The sequence below is a fragment of the Apodemus sylvaticus genome, chromosome 12, assembly GCF_947179515.1.
Source record: "Apodemus sylvaticus chromosome 12, mApoSyl1.1, whole genome shotgun sequence".
Taxonomy (NCBI): Eukaryota; Metazoa; Chordata; class Mammalia; order Rodentia; family Muridae; genus Apodemus; species Apodemus sylvaticus.
In genome coordinates, this window is record NC_067483.1 from 75,472,150 (window position 1) to 75,493,827 (window position 21,678).

A 21,678-nucleotide genomic window follows, 5' to 3' on the forward strand; every position below is an offset into this window, starting at 1 on the left:
CTACATTTTTCCATACTGTAAAACTAAGGCAGATTATGATATGAAGATTTCTAAATATTTAATATTTAGAGATCTGGAAAATAATCTCCTCAGACTAAAATATAACCAGAGAAGCAGAAATTTCAAATACTTACCCACTTTTACTTTTGTATAGGAACAATGGGATTTTTCAAAGAAGGAGGAAGAGGAGAAGGAGGAGGCAGAGGCAGCAGTGGCTTATATAACATTCAGTTGTCCTTTCCGGAGTTGGGGAAACCGAATCCTCTCAAAGGAAAATAAGCCGTCCATAGTCACATGGGTAGAACTGAGACATATACCACGCACATGCACATAGAATATGGATGTAGTGGCCTTGGAGGTTAAACATCACTAGCTTGGAGAACAGCTAGGTTCACCGTGCATCTACAAAGAGATAAGGAGCATGCAGAAAAAGATGCTGTTTCACTGAGGCCCAAGGTACGGATGCCTGGAAGGTAGGCCGTACACTCTTTCAAAGATATTGGTTGTTCCCGAGTTGATTGGCATCAGAGGGTTTTGTTTTGTTTATGGTTCTTGGTTTTTTAGAACTGTGTATGTGTGTTTTGCCCCCATGTATGTTTACACACCATGTGCTTGCCTGATGCCTGTAGAGGAGAGAAGACGGGATTCCCTGGGAGTAGAATTAGATAATTGTACAAAACAATCCTGGGTCCTCCAGACCAGCAGCCAATGCTCTTAACCACAGAGCCTTCTCACTAGCGCCATCATCAGAGGTCTGTATTATTCCAGGTCCAGGACTTTTGTAATTTGACCTATATGTGACATATGTGACATATGTGCATGCCCCAAAGATTAAAAAAAAGTGCTTATAATTATTGAATAGGCGAGTGTCCATGTCAATGAAAATGAATGAACAAGTCAACGAATGATCTGCCCATATTTGCTCCCAGAGCCTTTAAGCTGGCACCCAGGAGAAATGATGGATGTATATAACATTAAAACACTGAGATTGTTTTTTTTTTGATTCATTAACAACTTTGAGCTGAAAAAAAACTGTTTTTTTTTAAGTCTCTCATGCAGGAGTAGACACAGTATTAACTTTTAAAGGTCTTCTGATCTACGCAAAGAGTTCTGTCATGAAGGAAACTCTGTCAGAGTCTAGCCACGCATGTGTGGTCCTCTCTGTTTTTTCTCAGCCCCTTCACATCACCAGCCTGGGGCTCTGCCCTTGTCCCTGGTCACAGGACATGAATGTCATCCAAAGGCAGCAAACTGGAAGCACATCTGGACACAATTTAAACCTTTCAAAAGTCACATTCACATCTAATTAATGAGAGAATTAAGCTTGGTATGACTAAAATGAGTTCTTAACATTCAATATCCTTATGAATTTAACAATTACCCTTCCCCCAGCCCTACAACTTCTTACATGGTAACCCCATCTTAATACACACAACTGAGAGGTTGCTCAGAAGCAGCTAAGGGAAGTAAACCCATGGCATGTGGCTGAGTGTGGCTAAATAAACCTTGTGATATCTAAGTGCTCACATGTTTACTGAAATGGTGGGATATTTCTGTCCTAATGATTTACCTTCTATTTATTTACTTAAGCAGTGTTCATTTTTTCCCTTCTCCACCAAACATGAGGGGGAAAAAAAGAAAACCCCAACAAAACACCTGCATTACAATTTTTCAAGATAAAAGCCTCATCTCTTCTATTTTTCCATTTCTATAATTACCACACACCAAAAATTAATGCCTTTTTCCCCTGATGACTGAATGTCACTGGCACGCTGCCTCTGCAGAGATGATGCTAACACTCACACTTTCACTAAAACCTTTGAGTAAGCAAAATCTACAGGCTGGATTGACATTCCAGGCTGGCTGCAGCAAGTTCCCTCCCTCAACTCACATTTCCAAACAATTTAAAATAAATAATCTCACCCTACAGAGTAATGGTTCTGTTTATACAAATCTCTAACTCCAAAGGGAGGGATTCTTGGAGTCAGACTTCTTCCTCCTGCACATTTGAACTCAAGATATAATCTGAGGAGATGGAGAAGGAGGGAGGCTAGAAAGTTTATCTGGTGTCCCCCTCCCCCGCTAGCTAAAGAAAGCAATGCCACACTGTAGAATTCTAAAAGAGACTTTCAGGGTGGTTTGTTGTGATCGGAGATGATAACTTTCATCCTTTTGGGTTGCTTCCATTTTCCTCCAATCAGGATGTGAGGCCCTAGCTCCACAGTGAATGAGGAGAGTATGGTGAATCATCAGAGACACGCCCACCCAAAAAGACAGGCGCTCTCCCAGAGAGTCCCTAAATAAGAAAGGGGCTCCGAGGCTCTAACGGACAGGACCTATGAATGTTATGCTCAGCAGTGTCCCACACAACATCTCACACGTGGAGTGGAGGAGGGGATCCTTGGATTTTATTCTCTTAGAAAACATATGCTCCTAAAGGTTTAGAGAGCTGTTAGTTTCTGGAGCAGGGTCTTGCTCTGGGGCCCAGGCTCATCTTAATCTTACCATTTTCCCATCTCCCTCCTATGCATGCACTGCCTTACCTTGTCTAGAAAAGTCACTTCCGAAAGGATATATTTAAGAACATTTTGGGGTTTAGAAGACAGTCTATTTATGGGTAAGTGAAGCACTTAAAATAATCATGATTACTAAATATCTTACAGCTGATACATTAGATGTGACCATTAAGAATGTTTTCATTTTAGTAACATCTTTTCTTCTCCTAATTGGCATTTTACCAACAAAATAAGGAAATTATACATATATAATATATAGGTGGTATATATAACATATACACACACATACACACACACACACAATGAATGGTACAATGGTAATAAATATGCTTTGTGAATTTAAGTGCTATAAGGGAAATTTGTGTGTGAGAAAAGTGAAAGAAAGGATTAATAGGAAGAAAGATGCCAAGTAGGAACTGTGTTTGGAGCAGTAAATATGATCGGGACATAAGCCGGACGGTGGTGGCACACTCCTGTAATCCCAGCACTCTGGGAGGCAGAGGCAGGTGGATTTCTGAGTTCGAGACCAGTCTGGTCTACAGAGTGAGTTCCAGGACAGCCAGGACTACACAGAGAAACCCTGTCTCGAAAAAACCAAATCCAAAAAAAAAAAAAAAAAAAGATCAGGACAGGAATGGGCTAGCAAAGGTAGTGTAGGAATGAAGGGACACCCGTGTGGATAGCAGAAAGCAGTGGATTGGAGAGACAGCTGAGAGACATCATCTCCAGGGGCACCAGACACTCACGTGGTGCACAAACATAGGAGGAGAGGGCTAAAGATGTAACCAAGGAAAGGCCAATGGACTGCATGAATTGGAACCCAGAGTTCAAGGACAGGTAGGTTGGGCCAAGAAATATGGAAAATCCTGTATGCGGCCTCAGGGTTCAGGCTGCTTAGGTGGGCAATCAAGACTGCTAATGATTTCCCAGCAAAGAATGGCACTGGAAGACTTCAGCGGGGGATGTGCTAGAGAGGAGACGAACTGAAGACAGCAGCAGCAGGAATCTGCTACAGAACCCTAGCTAATGAACTGCTTTCAGAACCAGGACAAGACGGTGGCAGGGGCAATGGAAAGAAAGGCTCTAGTAGTGAGGCATTCTTCAAGAATGTCGGACTGACAGAGAAATGGAACACTCTCCCTGAGCTACTTAGAATCTCTCTATGTGTATCAAGAATTGTCTGTGGTCATATGATAACACAAAGTATTTAAAGAAGTGAAGTTTACCACTCACGGTGAGTAAGAGGGGGTCTTGAGGGCCTGTATAACTCCGAGTCCATTTCAGATCCATGTCTTTGCATCAGAACAGTACCCTATCCTACCCTCAATAGGGAATACCCACTGTGAAAACTGTTTGTGAAGAGGAGACAAAAGATCAAACCGGAAAGTTATCACTTTTCTACCTGCCTCCTCACTTCCCCCAAAGCATCTCTGGGATTACTGAGCCAGGCTGTCATCTACCAGAACCACCGTTATAGGACCTTACCTCTATAACTTTATAATCCCATTGCTCCGAGCCCAGTTCAAGGCGAGCGGTCCATACTTTACACGACATAAAAATAGACACCAGCTGGATAAGATATGGGTGCTGTGGAAACCCAGCCAGGAAGCAGCTGAATAGTGCCCAGAAAATGTCCTCCATCAAATGAGACACTACCCAGACCCCAGCTGGGAGTTCCACTGCTGCTTTGGGTTTAGGGAGTGTTTATTTTTGCGTTTTGGCTCAGATCTTTCATTCCTGTCCCTGTCTCCTCTTGTGTCTCCTCCCTTTTTCTCTTTCGCTATCTTGGCAGTTAGAAGCCTACTCTGCCTCTGCCCTAGCTTCTAATACCACCATCTAAAAATACATCTTGCTGCAACACGCTTTGGCTCCTGTAGGTGGCCCATTTAGAAACTGACACCAAAGCAAGGTATCATATCACCACTGTCCTTTGATGCACTTAGCCTGTATATTAGAGACTCAGAAATAAAGTTATCACAATTTACAGGACAAAAGTTAATACACACGAGTGGCTCAAGCCTTTTTTTTTTTCTGGGGCTGAGATTACGTAATCAGACATAATTGCCTGCACATGTTTGTTACGCTACCTCAGAAATGATTTCCAGCCCACCAGATGATGTCAGAAGGGTCAATACTGGAAGTCTCCCCCAACCCTCTTCAAGCACTGCTTACTACGGGACTGCAGTTAGGGATTAAAATTATGCCAAATAAGAAACTGTCAGATCCACTCTGGACTTCCTCAGGTGTTTTGGTTTTTTTGTTTGTTTGGTTGGTTGGTTTTGGTTTTTTTTTTTTTTTTGTTCTGTTTTTTTTTTGTTTGTTTGTTTTTTGTTTTGGTGTTTCTAGGCAGGGTTTCTCTGTGTAGCCCTGGTTGTCCTGGAACTCACTCTGTAGACCAGGCTAGCCTCGAACTCAGAAATTCGCCTGCCTCTGCCTCCCAAGTGCTGGGGTTAAAGGCGTGCGCCACCCGGCTTGTTCCCACTTCTTATACATTCTTCATATTCTTCTCTTTCATTTAATGCACAAAAATCATTTCTGGAAAAGTCTAGTAGCTCATAAATGCTCAGCCCTACACAGATGCATGAGCACTTGATTCTGACCAGCCAGCGTCCTCCTTCACTTGGACTCTTTAAGAATGCATGTGTCACTGGGAGCCTTGTGCTCTCCTAAGCAGGCTCCCCAGCATGCCAACACTAATACAGTGACAACAATGACAATTATGACTGTTATCATAGTCACAATACGGAGAGAATCCCCTCTCTGGACTTTTCTAAGAATTCTTATCCCATAAAAGAGAAAGAGTAGGTGATATGTAATAGTTCTGATGTGGCCCTCACAAAGACGGATCACAGCTTCATCAGGAACAGTCTGAATACGAAAATGGCATGACTGTTGAAAGTGTGTTCGACAAGACAGGCTGACCTTGCCTTCCTTCCCAAAGAGAGAACGGTAGTTAAGATATGAACTCAGGCGAGATTCTGTCTGAAAATAGGAGAGAAAGAATTCTTAACTGTAAGTAGCAATAGATGTGACTGCCCCCTCCCACCCCCCAAAATTACTAACTAGCGACTGACTTTCTTTTACCATGTCCTTACCAAGGTACTAGCCAAGCCAGGTAGGAGGCTCTCTAATGATGTGAAACCTTCAGTGTTAGAAAGGCACCAGAAATCCATTTCTATGATGCTTTTACTTACTGAACTCCCCCTGTGCTATTCAGACTGTTCCTGGTGAAACTGATCTGTCTCTGTGAGGGCTGCTGCATCAGAACTGTTACATATCACCTATTCTTTCTCTTTTACGGGATAAGAATTCTTCTTTATGTGTGTATTTATGTATGTGCGAGTGTGGGATGTGCATGTGGGTATGGGTACCAGTGCATGTGTATGGTGAGGCCAAAGGTTAACATCTGGTACCTTCCTCCACTGCTGTTCACTTCATTTCTTAAGCCGAGTCTCTCTCATTGGCTAAAGAGCTGTAGGGGCCCCCCTGTCTCTGCATCCACAGGGATGGGTTTACGGATGTGTGACCACATGACTTTTTACGTGGGCACTCTGGATTCAATCTTAGATGTCCGTGCTCATATAGCAGGCACTTTCCTTATGGAGACATCAGCCCTACTGTTCCTCATTTTTAAAAAAGTTATTCTTCATCTGATGAAATAGTTGTTCTTCTCTTGATTCCTTCCAGATCTGCCATACTTGGGTAGGACATGACTCAATGCAGAGTCATAGGGGCCACCTCCCACATTCTCGTAGACATTGTGCTTCAGTTAGAATAGACTGAGATCACATTATTAAATCACGATATATTGCTTTCCTTCCACTCCCTAACATATTTTAACAATACCAATGGTAACAGACAATAGCAAGGCTCTCCACCAACCAACCGAAGCTCCGCTTTCCTCAGCTGTTCCAAGCCAGTCATCCCACTGGAGTCTCCCGTGACCTCTAAAAGCCTGGAAATCACCCCTGAACTAAAGAACCACCTCCTTTTCCAGGCTTCCCTCACGTCCCAGCTTGCTGTCATCGCCGCTGAGATAGCAGACGGTTGATCTGAGAAATCAAGTTGGATTGCTGTCCCAAATCTACACTTGGTTCTCCTTGTGTCTGTCTGATCGATTTCACTCTGTGCGACATAGCTTGTCGCTATGAATTTTCATGCTAGTCAGGAGCCGCCAGCGCACCCAAGAACAAGTGGAAAGACGGTCCGCACCCCCTCCCTGTCCCTTCAACATACTAGGCCTTGGTGTCAATTTTTTAAAATCATCTATTGGCAGATTGGGAAAGGGTGTTTTATTCTAGTGGCCATAGATCTGGTTGCAATGGATTTGGGCCACTGGTTTTCTTCTCCAGGTGCCCTGGTCTCAGCCTGTGGTGACATTTCCTACCACTGTTGTACTAGGTGTCACCTGTTTAGCAGCTCCTCTCAGCTGAACGCATGTGGCCGCAGGTGCCATGCAAACACTGATTATGTGTGACAGCCCTAGACGCCAGCTGCCTGCATGAAGCCTGCCCAACCGCTACGTTCTTTCTTGGGGAGGATGCTGCCCATGGCATCACCGATAAAGAAACAAGAAACTAGGTGACTGTAAAGCCAAGACAAGTCCTACTAAGTGGCATTCTGGGCCCTGTGGCTTTGAAATAATTGACAGTGATAGAATAGAAACAAAGGGTTGGGGGAGCCTTGTTTGCTTACACTGATGCCCTGCGGACTGTACATCTGACTGGCTGCGAGTCCGTCACTGTATCCTCCTGTCTGGCTGATAACATGGCGAAGGGTATCCACCTAGACAGAGGAAAGACAACAGAAAGGCAATTAGTCAGAGAGGGGAAGGGATGCGGCGCATCATCTTCTTATAGGCTACCAATGGGACATGCCACACAGTACAGCAATCATTTCGAAGATGCTCTTCCTGGGGGAGAGTCCTCAGGGAGGAGGCTGGGACTCCCCCGATGCCAAATCCATTGTCATTTATGAGTTCAGTAAAAACAGTAAAAGAAACTTGAAACTGAGACAGATTGCACAATGCTGTGGGAGGGGCAGGGGCTTTGGTGCTACAGGGAATGGACGGAAGAGGACAGAAGTGTCTCCTTCCCCCACCTTTCTTCCCTATAGATTATCCCATGCAACTTGAGTCAAGGTTGTTGTTTTTTTTTTTTTTTAATCAGAATTTTGATGATGCTAAGTTGTTTAGTCACATGACCAAAGTCTGCCTATATCACCTCAAATTTGTTTCTAGGCAGTGCTTCCTGTGCAAGGGGCTGAGTCACCAGCTAGCTGTCTATTCCAGGCATGTAATGTTTTCTGTTCCATGTGTCAGATATGTAGATGTGACTCCTATCTTCTAGAGTCACTGTGACCCAGAGCATATGACTTCAACCTCTCAGATCAGGCTTCATGCTGAGACAGCAGGATGGTTTCCTGAGATATCTGTCTTGAAGGTGGATGGTTACACTAAGAAGCACGGAGGTTTGGCACGAGACTTGATTTTTGGCTCCATATATGGTCTTATCATCAGAAACTCGAGTGCACTGACCTCAAGGGTGACGAAGGATATGTGTTTAGTCAAGCTGACTTTGGTAATTTTAAAGCTTAAGATGAAAGCAGGAGATGCGGAACACCTGACCCCGGATGACTTCTTTATGTTAGCAAATCGTGAAGATGGGAAACCAACAGATGAGAGGGTGACTCGGAAGAGATAACAGGCTGAAATTCCTTTTCCTTTGATGAATAACGGAGATGCCAGTTCCACCTGCCTCATAGGCCTCCTTCACCTCACTCTGCAGTTGTTCCTTTCCTACCTTCCTGGTGTGACTGAGCCAGGGCCAAAGCACAGGCACTATCCCCTATGACAATGGTTGTCTTTGTTCTGTTTTGTTTTATCCTGATTTGGTTTGACTACTGCCTGTCTGCCTTTCCCTTCCTTTCTTTTTTCCTTCTCTTTGTCCAGACAGGAGCAGGAAGCTGAGAAAACTCAAGGCTCTTACACTCTACTGAATTCACCTGGTGGCATTATTGGCTGGGTCCCTACCTGTGATTGCACGTTGGCTCCAACCTGGGCCCCTTGGTAAGAATCCCCATTGAGTGACTGCACGCTCATGAACAAATCTCCAGAGTTTGACATGTTAAAAGAACTGGAAGAACCTGGAAAGGAAAGAGTGAGGCACCTGAATCACAGAAAGGAAAAGGATCAACCCCGCAACCAACAGCCAAGAGGAGAATGACATGCAAAGCAAACCCCCCCCGCAAATCAAATGTAAGACAAAAACAGCATCCGCAGAGCCTGGTTAGTAGCATGAAGAACAGAGCAAGCAAGAGGGTGCACACTGTTGCTGTTACATGAAGCGACCCCTCCTTCCAAATTGTCATTAAAACGACTGCTTTCGGCTATGGATTTTAAGCTGAAAGGGGAAGCTGTATTCTAGTGCCATCTACTTAGGACTTTTCTTTCATGCCTCTAATAATCTAGGGTTGGCCATGAGGCCAAAAGGATGAAGAATATGGTCAACAATATTGGTTGGTCAATGATATTTCTGCCACCACCATAGAGCATTTGGGTACCTTTTCTGGATTCTAAATATGCTTTGCTGAATCCATCTTGCATATTGGGGGCAGCACACGGGTGGAGAGTACATAGAAGTAAGGTCTCCTGGGGTGTATAGATACTCTCCATTTCTAGAAATAAGGTAAGCTTCTTTGCTATGTGGAAATAGCCCCCGAAAACCTCAAAGATTGCAAGATTATGTGAGCATAGTCTAGTCTTTCTACCAGTTGCCAGAGCACAGAAAGAAGCAGCAGAACACTGGGACAAAATTTTCAAGCATGCATGAAATGCTTCTAGGAATTTTTAAAATCGTCCTCCAGAAGGAGAGTTTAGCATGGGCTTTCACCTGCCAGAGATGGGAAGTTCCATCTGGTTGGCCTTAGATCCATCCACAGGCTCCCATGGGATGAACCTAGCCCAGGCGTACCCTGAATACCGGGGCTTATGAAGCTAATTAGAGCTCTGAAATCATCGGGCAGCTCAGCGCATATGAAAGAAAGCTCAGCGTGCAAGGTTTGGTTAAAAACATGAAGTTAGCCTGGTAAAGGAGAGACCTCAGGGACCCAGGTCAGTTGCACTCTGTGACTTCTAACCCTGTGCTCTTTCTTGCCCTGAGATTCTTCTGACAGCCACCACCAACAGGGGAGTCACCCAGCAACGAGTCATGCCTCCTGTCTGATGCTGTCTCTTCTCTCAAGACAGGAAGGGATCTGAGCTCCATAAGAGAGCTGTCTATCTGCAGCCGGGAAGAGGAGAAGACCTTTTCTTTTTCCCTAGAGAACAGCCACTTAATAGGCAGTGTGTTCTCCACCCTGCCATGGCCCTTGATATACAGCTGTCTACTGTGTCATCACATGTCAACTGCAAGAGCCATTTAGAGGAACCAGGTGTTTGTAATCTTGGCAACAACTCTAAGTAAAGAACTATCTCCATTTTCCCGTGTTCTGGGGAGTTTACATCCTCATGCAAGAAGCTCTGTAACTATATTTCTACATAAACTGCTGCTACCTCTAACCCTCTTCTCACTCCTGCTTTTCCATGCAAAGGAAGTGCTATCTTTATGGGTTGCGAGGGGACTGAAATATCTACTAACGCACTGCATCTTGTCTGGCATGGTTTTGTTTTTTTTTATGTAATTTATCTGGAAGGAATTAGACACATTCAATCTTAGCAAAAACAGGAATATGATCTCGTCATGGTCATGTGCAGTTTATACGAAGTCAGTGGGATGAAGACTTTGGCCTGAACTTCCTCCCATTACTATAGTACTCTATTTTTGAAACTGTCCCTGCCCCCAACTATAGCAGGAGCAACAGGAATTGCAGCCCCCACTCTTGTGCTTGTATAGTCAACCCAGACTTAGACAAAGGAGTTGTAGCGCCCTCAGATCACGTCTGTCGTCACAGATACAAAGCCTAAACAATAAAGCCAATGCCACATCCACGTTTTGTTCAGCACGCATCAGAACCAAGAACCTACACAATGGCTGTATTCATGTCATCAGACTTCCTATGCTCCTTGGCCCCAAAGTGCTGAGTCTGAAGCCGAGGTACTTTATTTCTTGCCCATTCTAAGATTCTCTCCCATGTCCTAGTCACACATACTGTATGCCTGGCTGAGGGTCTATTGGTAATCATTACCCAAACTGTGCCATGAGAGAAATCCCCAAAGGGCAACACTGATGCCAAGGAGCATGGTATCCATCAAAGCATGTAGACATGGAGTGTGCCATCTACAAGACATACACTGCAATCGACATAGATGATTTAAAATATATATATGTGCATAGATAAATTGTAAATATGTCTGGCCGTGTAATATACACAGGGATAAGTATGCGCATACAGATGCGCTTCATGTACAAATGCATTTGTATCAGAGCAGTAATTGCAGAAATAGTCCCTTGTAGTCTTGGCTGTGCTGTTTCAGCATTTCATGGTCTCTGTGCAGCGATGCCTTGTTTTCTGACTGTCTGCTGCTGAGAATCTTGAGGCAGTGATGGAGTGGATGGAAGGGAACAGGTGCTCCTAGTACCACAATAAAGTTTACACAAGCATCAAGGTGTGTTTGTGTGTATGTGTGTGTGTGTGTGTGGGGGGGTGTTCTTTGCCCAGCTTTGAAGGTTGGAAAGAATGGAGAGCCTTCTGAGCAGTCTATACATCCCAGATAGAAAGTGAATGTGCTTTCTTGGAAGTGCTGTGGAATCCCCAAAGAACAGCTGCATCTTGGATGATTTGCTGAGACCACCCAGTCACTTTATCTGCAGGGTGCTGCGGAGTAATCAGCAGTTACTAGAGGCATACTTCAAGATGTGCTTGGCAGTTGAAAGGATCTGAATTTGGCTAAGGAATGAAGGCAAGTGCCACCCAGATACTTGGGGTGTGTACGGAGTGACATCTGCACTCAATTAGACTGAGAAGAAGGAATGGATCACGAAGGAATCTAATGCATTTGCTTGGGCAAATACTGTGACTTGAAAATGTGTTAACATCCATTTTCATAAGGCAAGTTCCTAAAGATAGTCTTTTCCTTTCAAATGATCTTTAGGAGTCTAAGCTATTCCCAAAAAACAATACAAAACAAACAAATAAGACGCAAATATGCAATAAAGCCCAATTAACTTATTAATAAAATGTAATAATATCTAAACGGATAGCATGACCTCCCAGTCTTGGCAGTATTTACACTTTCGACTGGATTTTCTTTGCGTGGGAGCATCTTATTCCTGGTGGGATGGTTAAGTGGATCGTCATCTCTATCTCTTCATATCAGTAACACCACTGAAGCTGACAACAGTGAAAACCATCTCTAGATATTCCTCAATGTCTGCTGGGGTACATGCTCAACCCCCAAGTTGAGAATTAATGACTCACAACAAAGATAGGGTATATATTTCTTTTAAGAAACTCAATTTTCTTTTAAGAAGCTCAAACTGAAATTCTGAGCTCAGATTCTTACTGGCTATACAGGTTTTATGAGAAGCTACCTGGCAAAAATTTGTCTATTATTAAAAACAAAAAACAACAACAAACCCAAGTTTCCCATGGGTGAGGTGACCAGGCTGATTCAGGCAGACTTCCATGTCTTCCGGGGGGTACAGAGGAGGACAGATCCTATTCGATATGGACCTAATCATGTTTCACTCCTGCTTCCAAGCAAGTGTCTCCTGCATTCTGAGTCCTCAATTCATGTTTCTATAATCTTTTTGTTTAAACATGAGAAATTGAGAGCTCACTATCTGCAGTCTCCCGGTGAGCTCTAGCCAGTGGTATTTTTGTCATTAAGTTCTTTTCATTTCCCACAGCCTAACTTCCTTCTTTTTATCCTTCCTTATTACTGCATTGGCTTTGTCCACTGCTGCTAGAAAACAAAATAAATTATGCCAAAAGTCTCTCTATACTTAGAAATCCCTAGCACCTAGTCCTAAGTGATTTTTATGAAGCGGGGCTATGTAAACAGGGGCAAAGTCTCCTGAACAAACAAGGCTGCTTAGGCATGGTGTGCTACCACCCAAGTGCTAGTCCCTGCACAAAAGCCAGGGGAGGGAAGAGGGCTTCTTTGCAGCTTTGCCTTTCCTGTAGTGGAAATGAGCCTGTCAAGGAAGCAAAGATCCCGGAAGAATTTCCATTTTCATATTGAGAATTATAAAACTGTCCTGGGTGCCAGAATCCCGGACTTCAGAATCTACCCAAATACCTTTTTGTATATTAACCTTATATTTACAATCTCTTTCCATTAACATTTCTCCTTTTGAAATTACTGAAGAGAGGGCACCCAATGTAATAAACACTCTATGTAAAAGTTTGAGCACTTATCCTCAAATTCGCACCATGATTTAGGCTTTTAAAAGCTGAAGAAAATACAGAAAAGCCCGTTTATAACTTTTCGCGTTAAGACATTTATCTTTTAAAATTCCATGCAATTGCACATCTACAATAGTGCTTTCTTTGCTCTCCTTATTAGAAAGGGAACCTTACAAAGGGTTCCTCTGCAAATTATTTCCAATAACTTAGGCACAACTGGAAGGCTTAGCTCAAGTTTTCCATAATAATGTACTTTGTGCTCAGAATAGTTATATGAAGTTTAAGCCACCAGAAAAATTCCTTAGAAAACTGTAATCAGACTGACACTCCATAAGAGCCAACATAATTCTTAAACACAGAATGGGGGTTAAAATGCTTACTTTTCTCTTTTTAAGGGCTTTAGGAAAGAAAAATAGTTATGGATTTAGTAATGAAGGGAGCCCACAGGGCCCTTGTAAGGACTAGTCATAAATCATGCTAAGCCATCTGTGATGCAGATATAGCTGGGACAGGGAAAAAAGTCATTTTGATATCTGTTTTGCATTATGATAACCTCTGCAGGACTGTTGAGTGCATTTTTGCTAATATTGACAGAATTATACGTCTTCCAAAGAGATAAGTGAGACTGTCTGCCTAGCACCGCAGTTTACCTTGTGATGCTGGGTTTGAAATCTTCAATAATCAACCAGATGGAAAAGGAGGAAACTGTGGACCTGTTAGCCTGGATCTTTTATCGATCACACCACAATGAGGAAGAGCAACAATGACCACTGACAACAACAACAACAACAACAACAACAACAACAGAGCCAACATAACTTTATTCTTCAGGGCAGCCTGACCTTATTAGCTGAGAAACATAAAACTGGATCAAATTAAACAGTGTCTTATGATGCCAATGTTTACAAAGCCAAGGGCTCTCCTCATGCCTGATTCTAATTAAACAAAAGAAGGTCATGGTAGTATAGCCCAGGGACTTGGAGACCCCGATGATAACAAATTAATGCATGGAGAAGCTCATAGAAGGAAAGTGTGTGGTGCCCTACAGGTATCCAGTTACAAAGGCAGCATATGGCGGGAAGAAGCTCCTTAGTAAACAACCAGACTGTGAGGTCGACGTCACCGTATATACTCATAGAAATCTCAGAAATCAGATCTGCAACCACATTATGAGTCAATATATCTGGATTTGCTAGTATATTATTGGTATCATCAGACTTAGAAGGGCACTCCACATTGCAAATAAATGTGTTCTGTCTGTTATAGAGAAGGATGACTTCTGATACTAAACATATTTAATAAGGAAACATTTGTTTTCCCTTTCTCCCCTCCAGGAGAAGTATCACCATGTTTTCTGCAGCATACACTCATGGATGTTATACTTCATATATTACTGATTTTTTATTGGCATCATGGAAGTTCAGAAGTGACAAAGCAGGGCATTTCTAAAAATGCACTTCTATGCCAGCTTAAAGTCTGAATTTAGTGTACAATGCATGGTCACGAGAATAAAACTTAGACCCAGAGCACATGACTGAGATTACAGTATGAATACTAGAATTGGAATGGTTTGGCTTAACAGCTTGGAATTTTTCCTGATAGTTTACATAAGGAAAATGGATAAAAGAAAACAATAAAGAATAATATCTCTAATCAGCCTCTAGGAAATATTGTAGCCTGGCCCTGGAGATTGGAATTTGCCAATGAGACCTTTGCTAGAATAGCACTGCCCAGGATGCATGCCAGCACATGACCCAGACACGATGGGGACATGATAAACAAGGATGAAGACATCATATGAAAACCCAAAGGAACGGCCTAAATGTTAAATTTTATCTGTGATTTTAAATTTTAGAGATCTCATTAAATCTAAAAACTGTACCTCCGATTTAAGTTAAACATATACATTACAATGCAAACTTGCAGACAGCCCCATCTTAAAAGCACACTGTCCTTTGGGTATGTAAAGAAAGAAAACCCAAATTTTCACTGACGACAAATGATAATTGCAGTATAAATCAATGAACCAAAACCCGTGCACATTGAAATAAAGTCTCAAAGTAGGGAAGACAAATATACAAATGGAGAATAATCCCCCCCCCCCAAATCAAAGAGGAAACTAACCCGCTGAGTTGGGAGTGGAGGGCGAGTTAGCTTGGCTTCCATGGGCTGACACATTGGTGGCAGTGACAGCCGTTTTGGCAGCATAAATATTGGCTTCCTCTTGAAATTTACCTATGTTCTTCTTGTACCGGATTCGCTTATTTCCAAACCAGTTTGATACCTAGAGCAGCAGGAGAGAAGATGAGAGAATTAGCTCTTCAGCCATCAGAAGACATTGTGGAGAAACAGAAGGGCCCATGGAGGGATGGAGAGATGGGGCCAAACTGTGATCTCACCCTCGATGAAGCAAAAGTAAAATCTTAACAAGGACCAGCTGCCCACTATGGGTTCCCTAAAATTCCACACGACCACTGTGAATACGATGGCCCCGTGCAAGTGTGAGACCAATGCTAGGACTCTCAATTTAGAACAAGTACTTTAATTTGCTTGTTTCCTAATTTATGACATTTAAATGAACGTATTAGGAGAAATGCTTCTTCTTTTTAAAACAATGCTAACACTGACACTGTGCAATCAAAATGCACAGACCTTTAAAATGTCCACATAAATCTATACTGACATACAGATGCTTCCATGCATTTATTCATTCAAGATTATAGAAGTTAAATGACCTCCATATGAACTTTTGAGTCTTAACTGTATTGTGCGGTACAATTTAGCAATATAAATTTACTGATTAGGTTGTACAAAGCTTGATCTTACGTATGGGGAAAAAAACCAAACAACTGACTCATACAACTAATTATTACTTTGAATTCCTGCTCTTAAATGTTAAAGCCAATGAACACGATAAACCTAATTTACTTTCTTTTGTTAATTTATTTCCTTCCTGTGGCTCACAGCAGCTGTCTTGGCTCCAGTTGGCACTTCTTCCCCATTTATACAAAGACTCTTACCAGAAAGGAGTCAGGACATACAGTGACATTCACCCCACAAGGCTTGCTTTGGGGAGGAATGTCTAATAACACCCTACGTTCTAGAGATGATTCTGGACTACAGTGTTGTGGCTTTTATTTAATTACACAACAAGCTATGAAAACAGATAAGGGAAGAACAAATTGACCATACATGTAACACACCTCACTTATAACTCCTACTTTACCCTTCATCAACAATGGCGGAGAAAGAAAATAGAAGGTTAAAAAAACAGAACAAAACAACCCTACACTTAGTTTTGAATGCATTCAACAAAGCTAAAACTTCAAAGGCCTCGCCAACCTTCAAAGGCCTATGTGGTTGACACAATAGCAGAAATGCCAAGTCTTTGTTACAAAAATCAAACTGTACCAGTGCAATATTAGTAAACAAGAGAGAACAAAAATTCAATAATAAACTGCTTTATTTGTTGCAAATGCAGAAAAACAGAGTTAAACTGGGGGAGGAAGTGTGCTTCTGAGTACAATTCAGGATGACGCCCCGTCTAACTGCACTTTGAAATTCAAATTTCTCTTCATCTAAGTTTCACCGTGCATATGAATCAATCATAATTATCACTGCTTATTGATTTATATGTGGAAGAGGGAGGGAGGGAGGGAAAAGGTAGGTATGTTTTTCAAAAGTAACTAGAAAAAAAGACAGAAAAGATGAAGGTAATTTAGGGGAACCTTCCAGGAGGAAAGGAAATGAGTAAAGTCCATTTCTATTAACTGTGTGTGGGCAAACAAGAAAGGAAGATGTAGGTGGGGGTGGGTTGCAGGAAAGATTTCCTGTTTAAATGAGGAGAGATCTGATTTGGGAAAATGTTAGATAGGTCAGAGCATTTCCTATAGTGTCTACATAGCAGCACTCTCTACCTCAGATAATATGTAGAGTCCTCATTACACGAATTAATACCCAATTGTCACAGACTAAAGGCCTAATATGTGTCGGGCACTAGGGATGCATACAGATGAGATGACATGAGTCAGACAACACAGAAAGAATAATAGGTTTTCTGGGGACTGTTTGATTTACATCTCAAACATGTTATGTTTCAAGAGCCTATGGGCAGAGCCACAGCAAAATCCAGTGGGAAGTAAGATACATGAGTTTAGTGTTCCGGGACAAAAGCCCCATCTGGACATTCAAATGGGTTACATTTGTAGCTATGAGTGTGTAGAATGGTGCCTTTCATAGTTAAGCATTCACAGATGGCTTGTGAAAGCAGATTCCAGGACCTGTTAGCAAAGATTTGGATACAGGGCTGGTGTAAGGCTCGAGAGGCCATATTTCTCATAGGTCACAGGTGATGTGCTGCTGGTATTACTGATGCTGCTGAGGCTGCTTTCTTAGGACCACACTCTGAGCAGCACTCATGGATGCAGGGCTCTTTGGGGCCCATGGTGAGAAGAGAGTTATTAGAAGGCATTTCAGATGTGATTCAGGTATATGAGCTGATTTTTGTTGCTGGGGGTTAGGGGGGAGGTCATGGGAGAAACCAATAGCTTTTTAGCAAATGTCAAAAAAAGTTGTAACTAAAAAAAAAAAAAAAGGTGACCAAGGTCCACTGGTTCAAGCATGGACTGATGAAAGCTAAGGAAAGAAAAACACTTGTAGGGTGGGGAGAGAATGTGTGTGTGTGTGTGTGTGTGTGTGTGTGTGTGTGTGTGAGAGAGAGAGAGAGAGAGAGAGAGAGAGAGAGAGAGAGAGAGAGAGAGAGAAGTAGACTTCAAAAGCCTGAGTGGGGCTGGCTCAGGAGAAGAGAGGTACGTGATAGTGGTACCAAGAAATATAAAGATGGCTGGACGGATCCCATGAGGTGATTCTAAGAAGCATGGCTATTAAACTTCTACCACAGAGGGAAACTTAAGAAAAATAGCATGCATCATGAAATTTGAGAAATATAGACAGCTTTAACATGTATCTTCCAATCAGCCAGGCTTGGAAAATAGTATAATAAACACTCTCCAAAAGTAAGAATGACTCCTCTAGAATCCCACATTGACCCTTGCCAAAAACAAGACCCACTATATTAGTCTATGAATAGCATCTGCTGTTTCTCAGCAGATTTTGCCTTACAATGTGGAGCAGCTTAGACTAACCATTGTTATTGTTACTATGGTGGTGGTGATGGTGTGTGTGTGTGTGTGTGTGTGTGTGTGTGTGTCTGTGTTTTGGAGGGGGAGAGATAACATGGCCTTGGGGTAGAGAGAAGAGAGACAAAGGAGACATAGCATATAAATAATCCTTTTTGGTGAACAAAGTATTCATCACTTGGGTTTCCATGATGAAGGAAGTAGATGTTGCTAGAGCTAATGCCAATATCATTAGCTGCAACCTTGACTGACTCCAGAAGGGTTCTCCCTCCTTTCTGGATAAATTTAAAATCTGGAATTGTGGACTTTGGATTGAGTCCATGGAGCAGTTTGACTCTACCGTAGAAGTAGAGGACTCTGCCACGGAAACGTACTGACCTGTGTGCCTCAGACCCTAAACTCACTCCTCAGATACAGCACCAGGAGCAAGGAGCTTCATTTCTTCCCATGTTTATAGACAAGAAATCTAAAGCTAGACCAAAATGGTAACAGTGTTCTAGAGAAACACTAGGCTGGACTACCTGAGTCTGAATACTGAGGTTCTACTTTCCTTAAGTGAAGAGACCTTCAGCTAGGTCACAGAAGCCACTGAAGGCCTATCTTCATGCTGCCTTTCCTAAGTGGATGGTTCTAAAGATAGTCATTACTGTAAGGAAGTCTACTTCTCAAGTCTAGGGGAGTAAGTTATTTTTCTTATATACTTTTTTTCTATTCTAAGGCAGGGGCTCAATATTGCTTCCTTTTATTCTTCTGTCCATGTTAAGAGATTCCGTGTGTATACAATTGTTGTATCACGCATCATTCCAAGTCAGCATATCACAGCTAATGCATGCTGAAGGAAGGGACACTCAATGCCATTCCAATGGAACCACAGTGGCATGCTCAATTCCTTCTCCCAATCAGTTCTTCCTTGTAGCGTCAGAACACCAAGAGAAAGCATTGACACCCCTTTCATTCAAGTAGTCTGATTCACCAACTCTTATTAAAGTTCCTGGTTTGGGAGAAAAATGCTAAAAAATCAGAAGAAACAGCATGGAAAGTCCAGGTACTGTCTAATAAACACTACCATCCAGGGGGAGCCGGTCCCTCTTTGCAGACTGTATTCTAATTTTTCTCTTCCTTCAGTTGTCTCCTTCGGTTGGGCTTCTTGACTGACCGGAAAACTGTCTCAGAAGCACTAAGAGCTTACTGTCCCCTTTCAAGGCTCTCTCCGGTAGATCTTACAGGGCCTGAAGGCCCAAGTAAAACCTCCAAGACCCCCATGAGGCTCCATCAGTCAAGGCTACAAGCTTGTTCTTCAAGGGGTTTCTCACCTGGGAGACTGTGATGCCGCACTTCTTGGCTAACTCCTCTTTGGCTTCCTCACTGGGGTAAGGGTTGCTGAGATGGGAATAGAAATATTCATTCAGAATTTCTGTGGCTTGCTTGTTGAAATTCCGTCTCTTCCGCCTTCAGAACAAGAAAGGGAAAGGGATAAGAAAGAAGGTCACAAATCAGGCAAACGGAGAGCAGGGTGGCGTCTAGAAGAAGAAACATCTTTGAGCAAAGGGTGAGTTCAAGGAAATTTGCAAAAGGGCCAAATGTCCAAACTTCTAAGCACATTTGTTCTGTAGTTCCCATGAAGTGGAGAAGAGAACAAATACATCTGTACATTCTGGTCACCCTGGGTTTAAATCCTAGACCAGCTAGATACCAACTGGGTGGCCATATGTTACCTAAGCGTCAGCTTCTGCAAGTGAATGTAAAGATTCCAAGGTCGTGTTTAAGGACCATGTAGAAGAAGGACTCAGTAGAGCATGTAGCATCAGACAATAGCCAAACTCAGTGGTTGTATTCCAGGCCCTTCCTATATGAGCATGGACAAATCGTTCATCCCACCTGTGATGCTGGTGGAGCTATTCTTATCCATATATCATTTGTTTGTTTGTTGGCTTGTTTTGTTCTTTAAGACATGGTTTCTCTGTGTACCCTTGGCTGTCCTGGAACTCAGTCTGTAGATCAGGGTGGCCTCGAACTCAGAGAAGATCCACCTGCCTCTACCTCCAAAGTGTTGGGATTAAGGCGTGGACCATCACCATAACCACCTCTACTGCCACTGTTACCACAGCCTGGCCCTATTCTCAGATTAAATACTGTGTTCTAAGTCAGTAAGCAGTCACATAGCACCGTGCTATGGAGATGGTTTAAGTCTGCCTGGCATCCAACCCAGCCTCTTGCTTCTATACAAACTGCCTCCTGGCAGTGACACTGAGATTCTGGAAGCCCTGAATTAAAACTAAGTTATCATTTTCTCTCTATTGTATCCCCCATGCAAATGCATCCAACATTTTAAAAAGTCATCTGGGTAAGAGGGCGGGAAACTGACTGGAATTAACCCCTGACTGCCTGACCTCCCTCAAACAGAGAGAATTGGCAGTTTGCGGCAGGAGAAGCTGCTAAATGGTAAAACAAAAGCCCACAGAGTTCTTTCTCATACACAGGTTGCCAAAAGGAAGAAGGCTATTTTTCTCTTTATAAAAGCATTTTTCTGCCTTTAAAAAAAGGGGGGGGTGCTAATTGAACAAATCTCAAGTGAGAATTACTTTATCACTTTCTCACTGCTAAGGCCTGTGGGTGGTTGGAAGGTCTCCTAGAGGACTCTGGGCTCTGTGTAGGCCTGGTTTCCTTCCTTGAAGTAGGTGAAGCCTTCCTTTTTAAATTCCCTCTAATAGCACATTTACCTGCCTTGCTTTTTCTCCAGGGTATTCCTCAAGGAAACGAATTCCAGAACATCTCTGGCTATATCAGGATAGAAACTTCCATATTTAGCCAACAGAAAGCACCAGTGGCCTTGCTAGACTGGAAATTTAGCTAATATTGTATTTTCAGGGTCCCTCTTGCATTAATTAACACAATAAAGTACCTGATTTTACCGGATGAACACCATCTGCCCGCAGGTATCAACCACATCTGTCCAGGCTATGGCAAGCTCAAGTCATTCTCCCAAATCATGCTGAGTTTCTGGGTCATCCAGCATCGGAAATTGGACAGATTGGGTTTAAAAGCCCAGAGAAAAAAAGAGAGGCTTGTGTGGGAAGTCCTTGCCTAGTAGAAATTTGAGGAAGATAGCCTAGTGGTCAATGCAACCTCTGGGTTTGCCTTCAAAGAACCTTTTGCTGGTTTCCCTACAGATAGTTGTTTGGGTTCTGGGGAACTGGACCAGTAAATGCTTCTGTCCCTGGGAGAACCCCCAATTCTTCAACCCATTATTTGCAATTAGCATTACAGAGTATTTTTTGGGAGTCTTCCAACTAAGCTCAAAGGAAACCTCTCTGGAACGAGCGGGTGGTGTGGGGATGGTGCAGACAGCTGTTGCTGGCTCTCTTGGCGTCCATGATATGTGATCTACCCTAGGTGGTCTCATCTACTCCAACGGACTCGCTTATCACTTCGCTTAGTAGCTGTCTTAATCTGTCTCTGAAATCCCACAATCAGGATTTTTCCAAGCTTCAGGAAATGTAGAGAAAATAACTTGTGTCTGAGGGTAAGGCTGAGCTGAGACAACTGGACAACTGCCTTCCTTGCTTTAGCGTTTCTGACTCATAGGTTAATGTTTGTGATCGTCAGCCAATCAGAGCATTGATCACTGTGCATTTTGTGTGTGTGTGTGTGTGTGTGTGCGCGCGCGCGCGCGTGCA

General features: G+C 42.8%; 1 protein-coding gene across 4 annotated transcripts in view; it reads right to left on the reverse strand.

Annotated features, from left to right (window-relative positions):
• The window catches only part of Pbx1 (PBX homeobox 1), a 321,114-nt gene that overhangs the window by 60,591 nt on the left and 238,845 nt on the right, over positions 1–21,678 (reverse strand). For 2 of the 4 annotated variants that reach the window (XM_052200252.1, XM_052200251.1), the window contains exons 5-8: positions 19,315–19,450; positions 14,988–15,147; positions 8,548–8,660; positions 7,212–7,301 (exon numbers count right to left, since the gene is read on the reverse strand). In XM_052200252.1, the coding sequence (XP_052056212.1) occupies positions 7,212–7,301; positions 8,548–8,660; positions 14,988–15,147; positions 19,315–19,450 (499 nt within the window). The remainder of the gene's footprint in view (positions 1–7,211; positions 7,302–8,547; positions 8,661–14,987; positions 15,148–19,314; positions 19,451–21,678) is intronic. The other 2 variants (XM_052200253.1, XM_052200254.1) reach the window with 1 other exon arrangement.